The 24,678-nt window shown below is 38.3% G+C and overlaps 1 protein-coding gene across 1 annotated transcript in view; it reads left to right on the plus strand.

Moving 5' to 3' along the window:
- The first annotated feature begins 24,005 nt into the window (after window positions 1-24,005).
- foxe1 (forkhead box E1) overlaps window positions 24,006-24,678 on the plus strand; it is a 1,656-nt gene continuing 983 nt past the window's right edge. The window contains exon 1 of the mRNA XM_033973517.2: window positions 24,006-24,678. This exon is cut by the window's right edge and continues 983 nt beyond it. Within this exon, the coding sequence (XP_033829408.1) occupies window positions 24,203-24,678 (476 nt within the window). The 5' untranslated portion in view covers window positions 24,006-24,202.

A 24,678-nucleotide genomic window follows, 5' to 3' on the forward strand; every position in this document is an offset into this window, starting at 1 on the left:
TCAGTTGCAGGATTGTTTCAGATGTCTATATTTTCTTCTATTTTTGTTTTTGCCAGTAATCATAGGTCAACTTTAGCTGACTTTCTTTGGGCCACTCTTATGTAATGTAGGTCTGCTACTCCAGTAGAAAGCCATGTCTTAAATCTTCAGTGGCCAGAGGGGTGATCATCCAGCTAGGAGTGTTCCAGCTCCTTCATTTTACTCCTCAAGTTTAGTCTGGATCAGCAAATGGACTTTCGGAGCACCAGCCAAGTACAATGATAAAAACTTGATCCACTTTAAGAGTTTATGGCCACAGTGTGGACAATCAAATACACTGTAATCAAATCCACATGCCTACAGCCACAACACTTTCATTATCCACTGCCCAATACTGTCAAAAAACTGTCTAATTAAACCAAAGTGGCAGCACAACAAAATTATCCTGAGTTAAACCACAAATAAATTCATTATTGGGCATGGGCTGAGCATCCATGGACATCCTAGACGTGAACGTAGAGAAGGGATGGTCTGCAGCCTTGTAGTTTTTATTTCAAGTCAATGGGTTTTATAATAGCGGAGAAATGTAGCTGTAAACAGCACTGATTCATGAGCCCATGTTCATGTAGTTCAGATGTTTGATCCTGTTTTACTCAGAAAAAGACTGTTTACTTGCCATAACTTAGATTTTACTGAGACAGAAGCGCGAGCCGCGAGAGGAGAGATGAGAGCAGCAGAGCCACATGAGCGGACATGTATTAGAGGAGAGGTTTTTAGACTAATAAGAAATAATTTGAAGTGTAGGCCTATAAAACTGCACATTATGCGTATGAGAGATCATTATCTCCCCATTACTGTGCTTATTTTCAATCTAAATATATGGGTCGGATTTTTTTTTCCAATATTTCTTTTCAGTGTGAGATATCAGTCAAAGCGCTTAAATACGTGGCGAGTGCGTCCTTGTTACACACACACGCCCTGTGGCCTGTCGCTTCGCCGGTCACTGTAAATATAGACACTGCTGCGCTCCGTTTGACCTGGTCTGTTGGAATAGATCTACAAACATGTACAAACGTGTCCCGTATGTACAGGTGCGTACTGTGGATTTAGGGCGTCTCCTGACAAGCTCCGTTTCTCACAAGGTGTCATCATTTTATTTATTTTCTCGAGTCTCAGTCAGTGTGAAGCAGTAGCAGCGCCCTCTGCTGGTGTAGCAGGAGCAGCGCCCTCTGCTGATGACAGGTGTACAGTGCTGGACACATGGTGTGTGGCGCTCGTGGGCTGTTTGCACGTGTTTAGTTGGTGCACTGTTGTTACGCATAATGATACTTTTCCTGTGTTGGCTGTTATGATTTTATTTGTGTCAGAGCAGGAATAGGGGAGGTTAGCCAAAAATATTAAGTAAAGTGAGCCTTAAATTATTATCCAAAAAGCTTAATATTGACCGAGTTAAAATGATTTTCCCCACAAGTACGAGTGATTATTAGGAAAAACAACTTTTAATCCACTTGTTTTATGCCTTTGTTCCTCCCGTGTCCACGCACGTGTCACCCTCACCAGGTAAATAAAGAGGTTAGCATGTAGCATGTAGCCAGACACAGCTAATCTGCTCTGAATTTATATGGTTTCTTTTTGTTTCTTTTTTCTTGTTTATGGAACAGAATAGGCCCTCATTTGGAACTGAAACGTAACATTCATTCATAACATTATTTATTATGACACCAGTAAAAGGAAAATTGCATAAAAATTGTAGTAATAGAAGTCACCTGTGGAAACATAACGGAAGTGTAAGTTAATGGCAGGTTCCACACAGAGGAAGTGCAGTCACACAGAGCTGTGAACAATTAAATATATTTTGAATTACAGCCATCATGAAATAGCCAATAAGGTTATGGGGCTAAACAATTCCATAACTTATCAGACTATTTTTAGCTGTGTTTTTACAGTCCAACAGTGAAGTGGAATTGACTGCTGTGCTATATCATTTTTATCGACTTTTTAACAAAAGGGGAACATTGTAAATTCTCCCTGGTCGTGGTCAGTCTGGGTGTGCAAACATGAAGAACAGAGCTGCAGAAGTGCCTCTCCAGATAATGTACATAATGACACCAGTGACACATGCTCTTACAAACCTCAGGGGGCCAAGTCAAGCAATCCTCTAAAAAGCATTCCTCAGAGCCTGGATCTAGGTGGGTGGCCTGCTCAGATACTACACCACAAAGATGATCACTTTTTAGCTTTTGTGTCTAGTCCTGACTCTAGATATCTCAGATGGTTCTTTTTAAGACTCATATTGATACTCTGCAGCTGATTTCCCTGGGGGTGTGATGCTAATCGTAGGCTCTGCTCTGTCTGAAGTTCTGTTACTCAAGTTAGACTTTAATCTGAGCTTTGTTTAATGCAATCTGACCACAAAGAACTGTTTTAGCTGGAACTACAACAGGTGAGCTGATTTGTGCTGTTAAACAAGTCCCTCTCAAATAACATTACAGTTGCAAACTAGTTAGCATTAGCCAACAGTTTTTCAGTTAGTCAGTTTAACCTTTTTTATTGAAAACATCTTAACAGACCATGAACGCTCATATTGATCACAGACTTCTGAAATGTGTTGTCTAAATCCATTTTTTAGGGTATTTTTTCTTTTGTTTTCAGACAATTTTACAGATACAGGAAGTGCTCCACTGTGTTTGTAAAATGTATACATCTTCACTAGAATAATTTGAATAATTTCAGCCCTAGAAGTGCCTAAGTTTGAAACTTCAGCTATTGCTTTAGCCTTGTTGAACCATCTTCACTCCCCAGTACACCATAAGATACTGTGGACTTTCTGTGGCAGTCACAACTGAACAAAAGGTTAAACAAAAATATTTTTGAAAAAAACTGCAATTTATGGTTATTCTAGTGTATTGTAGAGTTGTAGGGTTTAATTGAGGCTGTTAACTATCATTTGGTGACATCACAAGGTGGAACAGAGCATTTTGAGCTCTGAAGATGTAGAAACTTTGAGTTGGCTCTCCCTGAAATTAAACCAAATTAAACTGTTATTTCAACCTACTTTTTGAAATGAGGCCATCAAAACAAAACATAACTCCGGGCATGTTCTTGATGACGTAACAATGTTCTAACATGGCTAATTCATTCTAACACATTCAATCAATTTTGCGTAAAATAGCACCTCTAAAGATCTACTACTGTAAAAGTGCAACTAGCCCCCAGAGCCAACAGAGGAATTGTAATTATTAGATGTTTATTAGGTCTCATATTTGAGTTTTGAATTAGACAAGCTGTCATCTGCAGGGTTCTATTAAGTTAGCGTGTGAATGAAGAGGAATGATGCTACCGTAGTTGTGCGTAGCTAGTCTCAGCAAGCTAAAGCTGGCAGCGCACGCAGAGCCACTCCATCATCTTTGACATTTGAATCAGCCACGGCTCGAGGTGCATGAATGGCACTGTGCTTGTTCCTGGACAACCCCAAACCACAGCAGGCCGCAGCTCACACACACCAGTTACAGCGTTACACACAACAATGGCAGTGTACCTCCCACTGTCTGTTAGCACTTTGAATTATCTGTGTCTATCTGTGTCCTTTGTAAATGTGATGCCATGCAGACGATGTACAAGATCTATAATAATAATTGCCAGCTTTATGTCTATAGCTTACTCTGCATATGGTAAAAAGACATAAGCAAATTTCCAGGCTGTGATCTTATCAGGTGTGTGTATTTATTTTGTTACAATCAAAACAAAAGTGCGATGAATGTGGAGTTGACATTTTTGTTTCAGTTTTTTGACACCCGAGTCGACACCAACTGTTTATTTTTGGAGACCTGGGTTTCCCCGAGTTTTGTTATCTTTCCTCTCCACAACTGTAACCACAGCAGCAATCAGTGTAAACGTAGCTCTTAGATTTAGACTTACACAAACTTACTTATTTAGACACAGCAGCTCGCACAATAAATAATAACAAAGCCAAAATTCAAATATCAAAATAATTCAGTTCAATTTTATTTATATAGCACATTTAAAACAACTTCAGCTGCCCAAATGCTTCACATAAAAAGTAAAAAATAATAAATAAATTAAAAAAAAATGAAAATACATATGATACGATGCATAGGCAGAGAATAATAAAACAAATATATCCTGTGTAGCTTGAATTAAATGCCAGGGAGAAGAGGTGGGTTTTCAGTCTAGTCTAAATTTTTAATTAAACTTTATTAATTTATTTGTAGTTGCAGTGGATCACGTTTTACATTTTTGACAACAATACTTTCATTTGACGTACTGTACTGATGTGTATTATTTCCATCGGGGTGCACATTATACATTCCTTTTACCCCACTGCATACCAGTAGGATTCTGTTCAAACACTGTTAACATGTCCAGAACCATTAACATGTGAGAGAAATATGAACTAAATGAACACAAGAATCCCATTCATCTGAGAACATGTTTGCAGATGGATTAACTGTTTTTTTTGGAGTTTTTTTTTACATAATAAGACAGATAGATTTAGTGTTTGCAAAGGAAATTATATTTTTATGTTACACAAATATTTGCAGTCCCAATCTTGCAATGCTCAATCTCAAATCACCATATCATATTTTGATTTTTTTTATATAATACACAATTTAATCAAAATCGCAGTTTGAATGGGTGGGATAAGAAAATCGCAAAGGTTTTGATTTTTGAAATACCATCATTTCCAAAATATCCTCATATTCTGCATATAAACCTTCTAATCTGTGGTTTAGATCTATACAAACTGAAATGTAATTCTTGTATTCGTTTGTCAGTTCATATTATGTTTTGAAAAAATCTTTGAACAAAATCTTAACATAAAACATAAATTGCAAATCTAATCGGAATTCTTGTTGGGAAAATTGCAATGAGATATTTTCCCAAATCATTCAGCTCTACTTACGACCAGGGTTTATACAGAAGTGTACTAGGAAAAAGATTATTTATATAGAAAAAGGCAGACTAAGCACAGAGTTCACTGCCAAGTTGTGTTTTATTTCACTCACGCATGTTTAACACACAAACCCTGCATATTTAGTTTTTCTCTCAAACAGAAAACACTCTGTTCCACCTTGTGATGTCATGTGGCAATATAGAAAGTGCTCCTCTGTGTTTTTAAACTCCATACACCTTTTCATTTTCAGCCCAGGAATTGGCAATATCTACTAAACTAAAGGTAAAAGGAACTGTTAACTTGAAAACTACCACTTCATGATATCACAAGGTGGCATTTTGAGCATTTTGAGCTTTTTGGATGTAGACAGACTAATAATGCGGGATTTCTCAAACATATGAGAATGAAACAAAACCACTCCGGGTGTGTTTTTGATGAGGTAACAATATTCTAACACGGCTTAATTCTCACAAGAATCAATTCTGTGTATATAGGACCTTTATCAAAATATTGAAAATGTTGTACTTGTCTGTTTGTGAGTGCAGCAGCCTCCGGTGGGAGTGTGCCAGTTTTTGTGTCATTACATGTTTGACTGTGGCATTCACACATAGTTTCTCCATTGAGCAGGAAAGCCCGGCTCTCAACACCAGAGCGAAGCGGCTAATACCCCCGTCTGTCAGAGGCGCTCAAAGACCCAGTGATTGGAGATGACAAACGAGGCAGTAAGACAGGTCAGGCAGCACCGCGACGCACAGCCACTCAGCCAGTGCAGGGACGGAGACGGAGACGGCCGTATCACGTAAGTACAGGTACGCCACAAACACTTCAATCATGCCAAGGTACAATGACATAAATTAAGAACATGTTGTTGAAATTATCTACCCACAAAACAAGTGTTTTTGTAAATAGGAAAATGCATCTTGTTGCGCTAAAGATAACAAAAACCACTTTGCACTTAAAGGTGATATTGTGATGATGGCTAGCAGGAGCGACCTTTGGGAAAGAAGGCACCTGATTTGTCCTTTATTAATGTTCATATGTTGATTTACGGAAACAATAGCAACATAAAAATACCAGGATCATGTATAATGGGCTTATATGAACATTTATAGACCACAGTGACAAATCTGACAGCAGCAGTTACAGAGAGAGGGGCCACAGTTGTTCAAAAGAAAGTGAATTAGAGTCAGTGGAAAAGTCCATCTATATTTATATTCATATATTTGGAAAAATATGAATTATTGCAGTATGTAGACTTGTCTCTATGCAGATCTGACCCGTAACTTGGCCTGGTCGTGTTTTCCCTCCTCGTCTCCATAGATAGATATGTTAAATGCTGTGAAACCTTCTGGGTAAAGCAAGAACTTGTCCAGAAAAGTTACACAGTGCACCTTTAACCACTGTGAGGGTCTCCACATATCAGTCTGCCCCACACATGAGCAGATGTAAAGGTCCTTTCTGGATTTGAACACCACCTGAGGTCAGCGTAAGGCTCGCTGTCATCCAGGCTTATCCAGTGGATTACTAAATATTTTGGAATTATGGGAAATCATTTTATACAAATAAAAATGGTGTAATCCCCCATTCCTCCCGGAGTGCCCCATGATTGCAAATCATTTAAAGTAATGGAACCTCTGTGGGCTCAAATGGTCTTTCTAGGAAATACAAACCTGCAAAATAAACACTATCAACTGTCGGCTCAGGTTGCAAAAACTGAAACAAAACTAGCAGCCATATAATAAATAAGCTGACGGTGACTACTTTTGAAACCTTTACCTTATTGATTGATAGGTTCACCCTTTTAACCTATATTACAGTTCAAAAGAGAAGAGAAGACAAGAGAGATTATTTTGAGTCAGTTACAACCAGTTACAACCTCCATACCCCTTCTGAAGTCTCCCGCCTTTCAACTCCTTTTATTAATGTTAGGAAACCTACTTACATATGCACTGCTTACTCTGAAGGGATGGGGGACATATACTTTGCAAGCAGCGTAAAAACATAGGACGAAATTCACAGAGAAATATTTTCTGTTTTTGCATTTCCAGAAGGTCACTCTTCCCTTTCGCACAAACATCCTCCCATGATGTTTCTGTTTTAGGGTTTCACAGTGACCTTCTTCCCGTGGGATCCTACACTTTCAAAAGACATTTTCTGCAAGACTCAAGAACAAACATTAGTGCAGATTACATAGTTTATAGTTGAATATAATGATTATAATAAAGAGTGAACATTACAGTACCTTTAAAATGAACAGTGAGATAACATAATATAACTTGAATATATATTTTGAATCCATCATTGATACTTTGCAATGAGATCACGCTGGAGGGTGTTCTACATGTATCTCTATGGTGGAATGTTCAGCAGTTACCATGGAGGCATTAGACAAACACATTAGCAAACGTTGTCAAAAAAGTGTTTTAAGATTGTCTGAAAAGTTAAAAAAAATACAAAATGGATTTAAACAACACATTTTCAGGAGCCTGTGATCAAGACCAGTGTCTATCGTCCTGTTTAGAGACTTTGAACAAAAAAGGTGAGAGCAACTAACTGAAAAACTGTTGGCTGATGCTAGCTCGCTTGTTACTTGTTTAACAGCACAAATCATCTCACCTGTTGCAGTTCCAGCAAAGTCAGCTCTTTATGGACAGATTGTGTTAAAACAAAGCTCAGATCAAAGTCTAATAGAGCCTCTGACAGAGTAGTGCCTACAGTTAGCATCACAGCCCCAGAGAATGTTGATGACATCGGCTGTAAAGTATCTGTACTGTGTTACATTTTGTATAATAATCTATGTAAATTCTCTACTTCATATAATTTAGTATCTCTCACATTAAAGACTTGTTGTGCTTGTGTCTGTTATACAGTTATCATCTAATAATGACACCCACGGATCATTATGTTATAATTTTCACATTTTAAATCACAATATTCATCTGAAATAACTTAATAAAAAAACAAGTCCGCTGACCTCCGTGTTACAAAACTGGTGCCGAATGAGAGCTGACGTCATCGATCTTTCACCATCTCATCTTTATGGAGATGTTTTTGCTCTGCCTGGTATGACATTGAACATATTTATCTCCATGGAGGCAGGGGATGCCACAAGTTACAAATCAGATCTGTGGATAGGTGAGCCCCTCCCATAATAATGTAGATTTTTCTTTGTATTTTCTTAGCAATCCAAGCCCCTGAAGTTGAATAAATGTTAGACAGACAAATGAATGCCCTGGTCAGTAAAACGAGTTTATAAAAAGTATTTATCACATAATGGACATAATATTATTGATGTCCTTTGTTAAGATGTTTATTTTGGTGAGACTCTGAGGGCTTACAGAGCTGATAGGATCCTTGTTTAAACACACAAAACACACAATCAGACAACAATCTAAAACAGTGAAACCAGAAGACGTCACACAATTATTTTAACTATATAAACTTGATTAAGTAATTATTTTTAACTGTCCAATTTCTAATTATAGCCTCTATAGTATTTTTTTCTGTAAGCAATAACATGCCCAAAGGGAAAAAAAACACAAATAAAACAAAGCTGGCAGTTTAGTTGACCTGTCTGTTCAGCCTGTGGCATCTTACTGTTTGGAGATTTTTTTTTAAACTATAGAAATAAAGCCATAAGCCATAAAAAGCAACATAGAATTTAATTTTTTTTTTTAAATCTCCCTATTTAACGTTTATTTATTGATTGATTCAGTGACCAGTTCATGTATTATATAGTAATTGTTGTACTGGAGTGTTCTGGTGTAAGGAAGCCCTTGTGTTTTCTGAACACAAGGGCTACCATAAGCCGTTTTGCTCTTGTTTTGCTGTGAGTTACGGCCGTCTCAAATCGCTAGAGCCAGTCTCCAAAACAGACGAGTAACCGATGAATAGAGCCCTCATATTAACTTGTCGGCATAGCAACAAGTGTCACATAGAGCAGTTACATTAACAACAACAAAACAGTTACAAGAACAATACAAGGTGTCAGCTCTGAGCTAAACACAAAACATCAGATCATTACAGTATTTTAATTCCATTACAGTATGCAGCACAGCCTTTTGTAAGTGCTACTTTATTATTTTTCTTGTGTTTGTCTTTGCTAAACATTTTCGATAAAGGAAGCGCAAGATCAACAGTTCTAACAGCTGAATAACTATCAGGAGTGATTCTGTATTGACATTTTACCGGTCCATTCATAAATTTAAATCCATATTTGCTGTTGGCTTGTGTTGTGCATTGAGCTGAATAGCCACTGGCCCGTCACTCACACTGGACACAGTGCTAGGTTGAGGGCCAGCTGCACAGCATGCAAAACAGTGCAATGGGACAACATTTGGTGTGCAAATCTGTCAGTCCATTCAAATGGGGCTACAAACTAAAAGTTGATACACAAACAAATGCATTCATTTGAAAAAGGGAGGGAAATAACCATACAAGTTAAAGCAACACTATATTACACATCACTACCTCATTTACGTACAATTTAATCTTAAAAATGATGAATGTGAATATGCATGTCAGCACATAGAGTTAAATGTTGCTTCATAATAATTAATAATAATAATAACAATAATAACAATACATAAATCAATAAATACAAAATAATACATAATAATTTTAAAAAGAAAAGAGTCTTCCAAGATTTCCACTAAATTAACCAAATGACACCAGCTCACAAACATAGCAGAGATAAATACTCTAATAATGTAATATTTCTGTGTGTATGCAGATACAACAAGAACATTGATAAATACTGCAAAACTTGAAATGTGACACCACCAAAATATAATTTTTTGATTTAGCTTTAAGACTCACTATGTAACTTTCTGGTAGCAGATCCACTACCTGCTTGTCTCCATGGAAATGTAACTGCTTTGTCTGGAATGTTTTACAGTATGGCATTAATCCTGCATTTAAGGAATAAAATGTATTTTTGCTCAAAAATGTATTGAAATATATGCATTCTTACTGTAAGCAGAGTTGTCTCTCCACAGAACTGACCTGTAACTTGCCTTGTTGGCATTACACAAGTTAAATGTGACACTGGTGAACGTTCTACGTAAACCAATGAAATGTCAATGGAGACTACAATTTGGTGGATCTGCAACTAGAAAAGCATTGTACTTTTAATTTAATTAGCATCACACTTTTGGTAACCCACACAAAATCTTAAAGAGGCGCATTATGAAGTTTTTTGTTTTGTCTGCCATGTTACAAGATTGTTCCCTCATCAAAAATAGAGGTTTTAGATGTCCTCCGTGCTCTGTGATGATTCTGTGCAACGCTCAGCCCACAAGTCTATGACAACCTGCTCCCACACGACAAATCTCTATAAATATACAAAAGCATGTTACAAAACTGTACACAACAACTTGTCAAACCTGATGTGATGAACAGTAGTTTTATAAGCGGGAGGCATGTTGATTGTGTTGTGGTAGTGCTCTGAAGGGGGAGTAACTTTACACAGGAGCAAAGAGAGGAGACTCGGAGTGTCAAAAATGAAATTAATAAAACATGTTCATACATTATTTACAGTGAATATGGCATTTTCAAAACAATCAAAGTTAACATGATGATGAAAATATGTTGTGTTAGCAGTTAACACCTCATAGAAGTAAAATAGGCCTCTTTAAATCAACTTTTGTGGACTTACATGGAAATTACCCCCACAAAAAATCCAATACAACAATAATTTAATGCAACTCTTATTAACGAACATAGCAACATCTCAACAGGGTTTTTGCTGAGTGTGACATAGGTGGTGAAACCTGTCATCTTCTTTAGATGTAATCCCAACGACCGTCACACCCATTGCATTGCCATTGTAGAGCTCTGTTGCTCTTTAGGCATGACAGAATGAAGCTGCTAGCGTGTAAGCACTGTCCTCATCCAAAACACTCTGGGGGTACAACACAACTTACTCTTACATAATCAGATTCTTCATATTTAATACAAATGTGTTTTTATACTGCATGTAAGCTCCCAGACAAAAATAAATGTCATTAAGGATACTGGGGATTCCTAACCACGACTGCTCAACAAGTTTTACTTGTCGAGCAATAACAGAGAGCTCCTGGCTGGATTTACTAAAGCCTGAGTACAAAATGTGTCATAAGAGCAGTTTGTCACTCTTGCCTTAAAGGATCACCCTTCTCTTCTCACACAAGGTGCGTTTGAGTTACAGATACGAGCGTCCACTGTTTTGCTAGTCACTGTAGATGAGCTGATGATTGAGTAATGTCTAAGTGACTCACTACTGGGAAACACAGTTAGTTGTGTATTGTAATGCAGGGTTAATATATGAAGTAAAAAAAATACATTCCCACAGAGGGATGGGGAGTCTGGGCCTCCCTGCTGAAACTGCTGCCTCCGCGACCCGGCCCCGGATAAAGTCGAAGAAAATGGATGGATGGACATTCCCACACCCAGGATACTAAAACGAGTATCGAAACTAGATACTTATTTAAACAAGTTTGATACTGAAAAAATAAATGTAAAAATAAAAGTAAATTAGACAAAATCTGACCTTTCCTGAAGAGTCTTGATCAATATTAGAACTAGGATAAAACCACATGGTAATATTAAAGAAACTACTTTTATTCTGTGTTGACACACATTTCCTAGTCTAGAAAATGTGTGTTTTTGGCATCATTGTGGTATCAAAATTGGTATAGAGTATCAAGCTCTTCTAATTTGAAATAAAATATATAGTTTTATATATATACTCACACACTCACACGTGTGTGTGTGTGTGTGTGTGTATTGCTAAATGTAATTTTTTTTATCCCATATTGCAGGAAAAACATCCAATCTACATTTCACCAACACAAAGTCTCAAAAAGTCTCCAAATACATGTTTAATATAATGAAAAAAAAATAAAATATATATATATATATATATATATATATATATATATATATATATATATATATATATATATATATATATATATATATATATCATAATATATGTCAGATCTGCAGCATTACGCTCTTCACAGAATAGTTTTGAATCTTATCACAAAGCAACAGTGTAATCATTAGATAACCTATTATTACTGAATAGCAAAATCGTGACTCACAAAAATGCTAAACTAGAAAGTCACGTGGCTACTACACACACTATTTTCTGTGTATAAAGCTACAGTAAGAACATGAATAGGCACTGCAAGAAATCCTTTCAAGCTAACTCGACATGTGACACTGGCAAACTAATATAATTTAGATTTATTTTAATTAGCATCATACATCTGGTAACCCACACAAAATCTTTATTCAAATTTTAGGGACCAATATGGAAAATTTCCCACAAACAAGTCAATACAACAACAATTGAATGTACAGTAATAAGAGTCTTAATGACATACTTAGTGTGAACTTCCTGGTTTTGCCTTTGATGCTAAGATAATCATTTTCACACTGCTCATTCAGACTGATGTGCCTCCTGCCTAATGTAATTCATTGATAAATTCCTGTTCTAGGGACAAAGCTTTTCCCACATCTCTTAGGCCCTTAATACACACTGTGTGTAAAAAGAGCTTTCAATAAGTAGATTGTTGATTGTGGGATCAGTCATGAAATCTTTCTACCATATTGAATTGACCGGGATGAACACTTCAGAGAATGATGCAGATGGCATTGAGATAAAAACATGCGACTACACCCATTCTTCATTCATGCCGTATAGTTGTGCACCTGTGCATAAGACAAAAGAACAAATCAACATGTCAGCTTTTTGACATGGAAGATTAAAGTATTTTACAGTAACATTTCCTATGAACCGTGTCACTTGTTTGCAATGTTGACACTCCTATAGCCTACTCTTGAACCTGGGTTAAAGCCCAAATGAAGTAGCCTTTAAGTGCTGCCAAGAATTACCACCAGAAACAACACTGACAGTTGTTATCTTTGACACAACATTGAGTATTTTGTATCTTTTAAATTGTAATCAGTTTTCAATTACAACAAGCACCTGCTGAGAAAACAAACTTTACTAAGTGTAATTACTACAATTAACCTGGTAGCACCTCTTTAAAAAATTCTGCCCACAATGGGAGAGATATGTTGCGTTCGAGTGCATGATTGCTCACATACAAGATGAGGCTTGCATTGGCGTTTTGCCTTAAGTACACTTAATCCACATGTGTCAGTGATGGAGGAGCTACAAATCCCACACTAACAGACACACAGGTGGCACATACCGGGCCAGAGGCTCCCAGGTTTCTTTGGCCAATCGTCAGAAGAGAGTCCTCCGTCTCTATATGGCTGTCTGTGCACAGAGACCACATCCTGATGGTGTGGAGCGCTCAAAGCCACAATTGTGTCATTCATCCAGGACAAAACAATAACAGTGCAGCCATGTGCTAAAGTTACTAAACAAGTGTCCCAATACGGCTTTGCTAATGCCGCCATGTTTGTTTTGTCAGCAACTTGTTCTGATTTATGAGTGTTTGGAATAACCACAAACAGGCCGTTTGATACGCGAGATACAGGTTGTTCAAAATGAAATTGTTATAAAATAAATATGTTATATTATTATAGTGTCTGTAATTGTTACACATAAGCAATTGGTTATAAAAACAAAACAACAACAACAACACAAGTTAATATGACATAATGTGTGACTCACCTCAACTTTCAGTAACCGACTACAGATAATTACTGTGATTAAACTCATGGCCTTTAGAGAGCATAGATTTATTCTTAACTCATTTGCATATTGTTTTAGTGCTACAAGAGGTTAAACGGATGGGCGCTTTACTTACTGTATACAAGAGCTAGATGCTAAAATAATCCAAATCATTTGAAGTTGTTATGTCAGTGGTTGAAAGAGAAATCAGAAAGGCTGTATTTAATAACATAATGTCCTCTGCAAAGAAAGTTTAACATATATCATTTATAACACCTGTTCAGCTCTTTGCTTAGATTGTGTTGTGGCAAAAAATAAAACTGTTTAATTGTTGTATTTCAGAAAAAAAGGTATTTCTTACCCTGGTTTTTGTGTCTGTATCCCAGGGCAGCACTAGTCACAGTAAGAGCCATGAGAAAGAACATTTGGCCAAAATGGAGGCAGTGGCTCAAGGGTTAGAGATCCGTGCAATGTGTGAATATGTGCATGAGTGATGAATGATGAATGAGAAATATAGAGTTAAAATGGTTGTACTGTAGTGAAAATGCAGTCTATATTGCTATTATGTTTATACGCCACAAGACAGTGACGTGACTAGCTGCAGTTGGTTGGACGTACAGCCACGACTGTTACAGTAAATGTGGGGAATACTGGCAGATCTGCTTTAGTGACATTCTTCTTGTCTTCACATCAATTATAGTTAGTATCTTTATTTCTTTTAGGTAGACAGTTTTATTGGCGAGATGTTTTTAACATAAAACTAAAACTACAGAAGATAGCTCACAGTTAGCAGCCAAAACATATCAAGATATATACAACTCACCAATTAAATTGTCTGCCTAAAGAAAGATATGAATAATGTTGTTTTTATTACATAGATTATATGTTGTACTAATTATGGTGTTACATGCTCAGGAAATAGCAGTTTCCAAACAAAACAATTATTACTAATGACTTAAGTGTTGACAGTACATTTACCTGAGAATGTTTGAGATGTGATATGAAAGTCATTATGTATTCCATCATGTGAGGACACATTTACACAAGGTCTTTATGTGGCAGCTCAGACGTCCTCCTGTGTTTATACTGAAAACCTGCAAACTTAGCAAAACCATGACGATACCTTCTGATACCTTAGTGTTTCCTGATGAGGAGCTCTGAAAGTGTAGCGGTTATAGTTCTGATGTAGAAGTTACAGGGAAGTTGGGGGTTTGTGAGAGTACTTATGTCGATATTATTAATTTATTATCCCCATGGTAAATGGTCACATTTTTATAGAGCACTTTTCTACTTTAAGGCATTCAAAGCCCTTTACATCCCAATGTTTAATTTTCCACAACCGGTTTGTACTGATAGAAGCAGCGATGTAAGACCACAAACACTTTGTGTTAGCTTTGCCAGTAGTTCATGACAAATAGTCATATCTTTCTGGTTGACACCAACTGACACCTACTAACATGCAATTATGTAGTTTTAGATGAGTATTTAGATATCAGTTCTCTGGTATAGTTTTTTAAACGGTTACATTTTTATCATCTGACTTGCATGAGAATTTTTCCAGTATGGACAGGCCTGAAAAATGACGTAGTGTTGTCTGGACTCCTCCGACTGCACCAACTGTGGACAGTTATAGACACAGACTGAATGCCCCTCAGTGAAGTAGAACCAAATACCAGCGATGGCGTTCAAGTGGTGCACCCAAACTGTTGTGCATCGCGCTCTATTGTGCAACAGGGAGTTCCATTCAGGTGCAGGCAGGGGTAGAGCTGCTCCTGTGTGGTTGCCCCGGCTGTGGCAGGCTGGGGCAGCGGTGAGGTGTTGACACATGGATAACTAACTGACAAGGATGCCCTGACATTTGCAGCCATGCATGGCTATAATTGTGTGCTCAGTTACAGTGAAAGAGAGAGATAGTGTGTGTATGTGGCGCGCGGGAATGAGTCATTTGGCAAATGAATCAGAAACTAGATCCTGATCCACAACTGAAAACAAACAGCACATTCACAGAGCGGCACTGTAATTACCTTTTAAAGAGCTGTGGTCGTGTTTAGATAGGATGCCCTGCACACTTCCTCATGGTGGCACCTTTTATTAACTCCACTGTCATATTTTATTAGTTTAACCACACTATATGCTCCACACTATATCCATAATAACCACACAGCATTCTAAAGTGCATCGTCGCTCTACATTTGTTCTCTTTCTCAAACTGGGATTGAAATTTAAGTTTTAGACTTTGAATGTAAACTGGACGCCTCTGACGCCCCGGTGTGAACGCACATCAAGAGAATGTATCTATTAGTATTGACAAGGCCTGCACAATATGTCACAATCAAACTGAAAGCACAGTTTGAGTGGGCGCAGTTATCAAATTGACTGTCCACTGTAAAAAACATTTCATTTTTATTTTCATTTATCTTTTTATAGAAATTTTTTTTTTTTGCACCTGTTTGGAAATCCATGGCATTCTTGTATTTGTCACGTCACATTTCAGTCTTCTCTCAAATGTTAAAGGAGACTTGTGCAAAATCAACTTCACTATGGTTAACTATGGTTAACAAAATGACCAAACAGTGAACCCCATAATTCAATCAATTCTAATGTGAGACCAGCTTCATTTAATCAAACTTTCTGAATGATTAATGGTGATTCCAGTGTGACCAAAGAGAGAGATAAAAAGCACTTATATTAATCTATACTTTTTTGGAGTACACATTGGATTAGAATTACTTATTTTTACTTCAGACAGTTTCACAATTATCATCACAGTACTGAAGAATGATTATTGTGATGTGAATATTTATAGTAAACTGCATAGCAGGTTTGACTCTTAGGTGGCCCAACCATAGTCAGTGTATTTTCAGTCGTCATGTGCTCCTAATATTACACACAGTACATTTAATGTTGTACTCACTGCTTTTCACTGTCCTTGTGTTTTTATTCACCCCCAAGAAGCTTAAACAGAAACCACTGTAATTGTCCATTTTTAGCATGTTTTAAAGTAACTGTTATTGCTATAAAAAACTATTCTTTTTATTTAACCATTTTCTCCAAGCACAAGAATACGTGCATACGTAATGTTTTCCATTGTTGACATTCTCATGAGTTCACTGTAGAAGTGTGTGTTGTGTTTTGTACAAGCACAAATATCACACACCATTGGGCCGCTCCTGTTTAACGCTGCACTATCCATTTGTGGTGATTCTGTTTTCCTAAAAAGTAAACACATACGCGTAGTTCATTTCACTTTTCAAGACTCTCCCTCTGCATTCCTGTGGAGCGAGGACACAACAGCAGCAGATGTGAGATAAACTTTAGTGTTATTGTGGGCTTCCCCAGGTCCTGTGGCACAGATTTAACGGCAGCCTCCTGGGCAGTGCAGCGCTTCAGTTATGTAAACTGGCCCGAGTTTGGAACAAGTCAACCGTCAGGATTTTGCATGGTCGCCAAGCCCCTGCAGCTGCAGATGCAAAGAGGCTGCGCTGGCCATGCTGTCGGCTCAGTGAGCACACACACACGCACACGCGCACACACACACGAGCCGAGCACGCACAACTGCTGCTCTGCTGCTGCGTGCACTGCTGTCTCCTCTCCACAAAGGGACATTTGTATTACTGTAAAGCTGGACTAATAATAATACTGTTTAAAGAGCTATCATTAAATACATTTTATAGGTAGTGTATTTTTATCTGAAGAATATAATCCAGAATAAAATGTTAACAGAGGGTCAGACCAAATAGAAATGTGGAGTTGACAGTTTAATCCCAGTGTACACTGTCGTCGTGTCGTTCCTTAGAAAAGACAATTCCACCATCTTGCTTGTGTGAATGTGCTGTGTGGTTGTGGTCCGAGAGGCTCTTAGCACAGATTGCCTCAGGGCAGCTGTGACTACTGTAGACGCCCATACTCAGCCACAGTCATAGTGCTATACACATCCAATGCATTTTAAAATAAGCAATAAGCAAAGCAATAAGTATGCATCTTATGTCAGCTCAAGAAGGATCGTTGTATTTGTTTAATAAAAGCTTTGCACGCTCTTTTCCTCCCATCACATCTGTAAACAAATCATTAATCTTACAGGTGTGACATAAACAAATGGCAGCCCCTGTCTCTGAATTGCCAGAGCGTCACCTGTGGGCCCATGTCACCTCTGGGCCCATGTCACATGGCTGAAGACAAGTGTTGGGATTCAAATGTCTCATTTGTTTGTCTTTGTTTGGACAGAGCCGTTTCTCATGGATCTGACACTGGTCCATGTAGGACATGACTGAAGAACCCTTCATTTAACTCGCTGCCGCACCAGCTCTTTGTTTCCTCAGTGACAAGCAGGTGGCCCCTGTTTTGTGTTTCCATAGTGACAGGCAGATGGGCCCTCAGAGCTGCCCATGTGTGTCTCAGGGCCCTCCACAGTCTGGGCTCTGCTCACTGGAGAGCTCTCAACTCTGAGATGTAGTGCTGCTGCGGTGTACTGACTTTACTGATATCTGTGCTAGAATGAGAGAAATTCTAAATATTCACTTTGATTTGTTCAAGGAAATAAACACTAATTATTACCTTTCACATCAGGCTCGGAATGTAGGAGTAATAATGAACTTAGACTTGAACTTTAACACTGACTAGAACCAGGAAGTATGAACACATAAGCCCTGTGCTCAGGTCTTTGCATTGGCTTCTTGACCCAGACTTTAAAGCAGCTCTGCTTGTGTACAAGTCTCTCCATGGCCTAGCACAAAAGTATATCTCTAAAACCTGGAACAGTCTTCCTGAAGATGTGCTATACAAATAAACCTGATACACAGTTAAATGTTTAAATACTCGTGCCTGGATTGAGCCATTTATCACTTTCAGGACCCAAGTGTACCTGTACATTATTCTTTTTTTTATTCTTTTTTCTTTTTTACCCGAGTTACAGAGTGCAGTGACGAGGCATTTTGTAAACCCTGCAGACCGGAGTCACATTGTACATGTGCCGTGAACTCTTTGTATTAAACCAGTATGTTTGCACCTGCCAGTAGACATAAACCCATCATTAGCATTAACAGACACAGTAAAAGTGCATTGCTGTGCCAGGAGGTGATGCATGACCCAAGTATGGCAGCTATGAGGCTCAGCTCCAGTAACAACAGGCCGTGGAGCAGTGAGTCAACTCTGATTGTTCAGAGCCATGGAGCATAAGAAGTCGTCTTATCAGAGGGTGAGGTCCACTGCACTAAACACGACATGTCCATCAAGTGTGTCAGTGCAGGCCTGCGTTCTCAGACTAATTTGACACATTCATATATTTTTGTATTTGGCCGGAGCCAGTAATGAAGTAAGTGATGAGGACGATGGTCCTTTGTTGGTTTCTTCTTATTTATTTTTTTCCTTTCCTGTCCCTGTGTCTGGGTGGGTTTCCTCTGGCACATCAGTTTCCCCCATCAGCCCAAAACATCCACTATAGGCCAAGTCCAATCTAGCAACAACTTCACAGAGATAGGTTCCCAGGCACTGAACTGCAGTGCTCACTGCTCCTGAGGAGATGCCCCAGCAGTTTTTCCTTTTAACAAAAATGGCCTCTTTAACTGTGTACTCCATTCAGTGTAGTGAAGACTGCAGTAAGCATTATATTGGACAAACAAAACAGGTACTCCATAGAAGAACAAACACTTGCACAAGAGCACCTGGGGACCCCAATCTGCTGTGCATCTCCATCTCAAAGCCACTTGAGAGCAGAGTTTAAAAGGCAATTTTTGTTACGAAAGGATGGATGAGCAGCCAAACATTTTACAGACATGTCTTTATTAGGTTTGGTTTGCTGATTCGCTTGTAGATGTTCCACCATTATAAACATTGAACATTCCTTCTTAATGTAACCAATTCTGGGTTCATTTTTGATAAATATGTCAAAAATGAACCCAGATAGAAAGATATAGTGTGATGACATTTTTATTTTTTCATGTAACTTTATTTATACAGGGAGAGTGTACCAGACTCTCTTTTTCATGAGTGCTCTGTTAAAATACAGAACAATACAAACAAAATCAAAACACAAAACTGCAAAGGTCCATTTAAAACTTTAAAACAGGAGCATGTGTGATTATAAATGTTTATCACCAGATTATTAAAGTGCATTTGTGGCACCAATGTATCCAGTTTTCCAAGTCCTTGAAATGTACTGTTTTTGAGATGCAAAATGACCAAAAGCCTTATTTCCCATTTCAGTTTTTAGAAGTAGATAATCATGAGATCACATATTTCCTCTTTAGAATTTAATGATCAAATATTCTGAGAGGGATCCTACTGTCCTCCAGAACTTTGCCTGATTTCTGTGACTCTATCAGCGCTGACATAAAGTAAGACGTTTGTGCCTTCACTGTTGATAAAGATCTGTTCCTTTTTTTTTTTTACAAAAAAAATGCAGAGATAAAGGCCTGCTGATAATATAAACATTGAAATGTTTATATGATCTTCTCACCTTCATACACAGATGTGTCTTTTTAACTTTTGTCATTTGAATACGCCCCCATTGGACAGTGGTTGCTAAAATCCAATGGGAAAACGCCATTTGCTCATAAATATGGGTGTTTTTGTTTAGATGACATCAATGCTTGTGCCTTTATTTAAATTTGTAGGTTCAGGTGTGGTTGTAATAGAAATGAGCTGTGTGAGATTCAGGCCATTGTATAGGTCTTTCGAAGTTTAGCGATCAGGAGAAAGTGTGAGTACGTTTGGCTCTTTTGAGTATCTTATCACACGTGAAACAGTTTTGCATGTCTTAAATACACACATTCTCATATAACCTGATATAACCTGATCCTTGGAGCGGGCAGTGAAGGCCTCACACTGAAATAACTGCGGAGATTGTAAGAAAAAAAAAGCCACACACCGTCTGCTGTGTAATACACAATTTTGTTTACTGTATTGCAAATGATTTTTAGCTCATTTAAGACACTTCAGCCCTTCTACACACCTGTCTCTGTGGCTGCTTGTGGCAATAAATTGATTTGGTTCTTAATAATATAAAAGGTGAAGGCAGCTAGACACTTTGTGTATCTGAACACCAATGTAATTCTATTCATGCATTACAAAAATGTGAGCTGAAGAGCTGAAATGATTATAGTTGACAATTGCAAAAGTTACATATTATGTATTTGAGAGTTGAGTGTTGTGTGTGTGTGTGGGGGGGGGGGGCGCGTGTGTGCGTGCGTGTGTGTGTGTGTGTACAGTGCTGTGAAAAGGATGCCAGTGAGTTTTAATAATAACAGATAGATTCTTTAGATTTCATGTGTCCTCCTCATTTTTAACTCACTGATGAGAGAACTACTACTCACTTGAATAATTATTTCTTCCATAAGCGAGGAGCTCTACTTTTGCACCTTTTAAAAATGATTATTAAAAACGATATTTTAAACAGACACACTAAACTGAAACAAGCATTAAGTCACTTTTATTTATAAATCACCTTTCAGAGATCAGTCCACAATGTGCTTCACAGGCCACAAATAATAATTGATAAGAACAGTTACAATGTAAAAAAAAAATCAAAACACTGTATAATACATTCAAATACAAATACAGTCAAAATAAAAACTGCTTTGTTTTTATAAGCCACATGTGATACGATCTGAGAACTCCTGCTCCATGCTCCTGAAACGAAACACTGCCACTAAACATTAAATATGTTTTCTTTAGCGTTGTCACGTTACTAAAATTTCAAACACGATATTCAATACTGATTATGCTCTCTTTAGACAATAGAATGGTAGTAAATGGTAGTACTTTTTTCTATCCCCATGTGGCCTTATATCTGTGTGATCCCTCAGTGTCCAGTAGGCTCCACAGTGGTCCATGGGCGTGTACTAGTCTATGTGGTCTTGTCTTGTTCTGATACAGCTCAAGATCATTCTAAAGATATTCAGAAAAGGTTTATTTCTGGCCTGTGAATGTGACTTTTTTTTAGTATCGATACCTGCTCAAATGATGGCCTAGTTTTGATACTTTAATATCGATTAGAGTCTGATTTGATACTTTTGAGAAACTATAGTCTCATTATAGGCTGCAAAACGTGTATGCTGAAATGACTGGTTATTCCTCTGTGTTCTCTTTGTGGCCTTGCTCTGAATATTTCCAGGATTCGATGTGGACATTTTTGCTTTGGGTGTTGTTGCGGTCCTCCTTTCGTCGGCCGGTGTCTCTCAGCGCTCTCTGACACATGTCGTCACGGCAATAGGCTCTGGGAGTGTGCTGTCTGTTTGTTCTACAGATTATCTTAACTGTGAGCCCCCAAAACCCCACATTCTACACTCCACTCAAGCTACGTCCTGCACAGCTACAGCGCAACACATGTCTATTTGAATTTTCAGGAAACTGCTGAAAATGTAGGGACAATTCATTCTCATCTGCTGCTCGTGATAGTAAAATTATTAATCTCACCAAAATAAAACTAAAGGTAATTTCTTTAGTAAAAATCTGTGTTTAGGGAAATGCGTTGTTTAACCTGTCATATGCATTTTGTTTGTGGTTTACTACAAAATTGGTCAGACGATCAGATGGAGGTAGGCCATGGAGACATTGGAGAACATGCAAATTGAGAGGCTTGGTCTGATACAGGAACCAGACCTTCGACCTTCTTGTTGAAAGTTGTAGATTACAAATGGTTTGTGGTTAATATCAGATGTTTATGGTTAATATCGCTGTAATTTGTGGATCTATCCATAGTGAACAAAAACTAACTAGCAAGTTCATCGTCTTCTCAGTTATTAGAGATAAATGAGGGTGCAGTATTTTTTTTCACAATTGCTTTGAAATGTGGTGACATTACTCCATATGGTATTTGTTGACAGTTGAAAGGAATGATTTTTATTATTTATTTGTTTATTTATTTGAGACCTTATGTTAACCATGTAATCCATTAGATCACATTTTCGCAGACTTGGTAGATACTTAAATCAACACTGGAGGCAATGTGGGTGATGCGTCTTGCCCTGCCCTGATATGAGCAGCGTTTGAACCGGCAACCTTTGGATTGGTGGATATGGGATCTAACCAGTGATACACCCTATAAGCTGAATGTCTATTATGGCACGTTTGTAGATAAATCTGCAATCAAAACATTTGTGGAATTTCATTTTAGTCCTTTTATTTTTTTAAACAGAGAGTTATAAAGTATTATAAAGCCCTACATTGGAATCTGGGATGTCAAATTCTAAATGGTCAAGCTCGAATAATTGTAGCCATGACTCACAAGGTAGTGAATCACAGAGTGACAATTGTACATTGTGAATAAGAAAAGAGCATCCAGAGATTTCCTAGAAAATAAATAGCATCTCTCCTGAGGCTCAGCAAAGACAGAATTCAAATCAGAGCAAATCCCATCATTTTGTCTTATTGACTTTCAAAGCACATGGCGTAGTCCTTCTCACGGACCGTCCCTGAAATCACACACAAACAAAGGTCCATTTGAGCGGGCCGTTTCTCTGCCTGGCTGTTGGTTATTCCTGTCACTCGGGTTGCATTTGAGGATTAGGATGGCCTGTAGTTTGCATGCTGAAATCACAGGACGGCCTTTGCCTGGACAACATTTACATCTCTTAACACAGCTGGCCAGGCCAACCACTGGCACAAAACAAACAAGGAAGCAGAGTAGAAAAACAACTCCCAGGTTAAGTTACCACTAAAGAGGGCTTTTAGTGCTCAACGTCTAAACAGCATGCTCCATTTTCCACTTTTTTAAATAAACTGAGGTCGACTTTAGGGAGGGATTTGAATATGGAGAGGTAATGATGGTGGACAGTTTCATTCATAAAACGACTAGGAGATTTTGTTCTCAAAGAAATTAACTTTTAGGGTCAAAAGAAAACAAAAGAATGCAAAACTTTACAAGGCAAGAGTGCTACTTGGATATGTAGAGATTGTGCAGAATTGTCCTTTAGGTGCTCCTTCATGTAGGAATTTGTTTTAAGTACAATGTTGAAAAAAACTGAGGCACTCAAACAAAACAAAATTATGTTTACATTGTAGCTACTGCCCGAGTAATTACCCCAGAACTAGAATACATCATCAGTCTTGGGCACAATATTCTTAACATTGCAGTGTTTATGTATTAGGTAAATGTACTATGAAAAAGTATGAAAAGGTTAGCATACAGCAAAGGCAAGTTCAATTTAGCATATTTTAAATGTAATATTTTCACCACCTTTAACAGAGCACCTTAGGCTTGGACCTTTATTGATAGCTTTTTATTTTTCCTAGTCACTGAGCCATGTCCTTGAACAGCACCTATCCTATAGGGTTTACAATGAATCTCTCATTTTGTCTGTTTTCGTGTCATCTTGTCACTTTTAAACCCCGTGTATAGTGAATGTGGAGTTGGGCACAATAGGTCCTTAAAGCAGAGCAATGTGAGTAGCATGTGACTGTGCTCAGGGGGTGTGGCCCTCAGGTGTCTGCAGGTATTACTCTGCAGTCAAGCCCCAGTGACTCATAATGTCACATACCTGCAGCACTGCACATGGCTCCAGCTCACAAAGAAGACAAGACGCACGCTCTCGCATCTCAACAGCTCTGAACAGCCGCTGGATTCAGGACGTCTACTTTGGATCTACATCCTTTTGAGGCTGACACTAAACTATTGGACTTCTGCAGATTTAAAGTACTTACACTCCTGGTAGTTTTGTTTGAAATACTTTGTGACAGAAATGACGATGCCGGTTGTGAAAGTGGAGAAGGGCTCTCCAGTGGACAGTAGTCTGTCAGCGTCCAGTGCTCCTTCACAGACTGACGAGCAGCCCAGAGGGCGCAGGAGGAAGAGACCCCTGCAGAGAGGCAAACCCCCCTACAGCTACATCGCCCTCATATCCATGGCCATCGCCAACTCCCCTGACCGAAGGCTTACCTTAGGAGGTATCTATAAGTTCATCACGGAACGCTTTCCTTTTTACAGAGACAACTCAAAGAAATGGCAGAACTCCATTCGCCACAACCTGACCCTAAATGACTGCTTTGTGAAAATTCCCCGGGAGCCCGGCCGGCCGGGGAAGGGCAATTATTGGGCCCTCGATCCCAACGCAGAGGACATGTTTGACAGCGGCAGCTTCTTGAGGCGCAGGAAGAGGTTCAAACGCTGTGATCTGAGCACATATAATTCCTATGTGCATGACAACGCAGTCTTCTC

Source organism: Periophthalmus magnuspinnatus, chromosome 1, assembly GCF_009829125.3.
Source record: "Periophthalmus magnuspinnatus isolate fPerMag1 chromosome 1, fPerMag1.2.pri, whole genome shotgun sequence".
Taxonomy (NCBI): domain Eukaryota; kingdom Metazoa; phylum Chordata; class Actinopteri; order Gobiiformes; family Gobiidae; genus Periophthalmus; species Periophthalmus magnuspinnatus.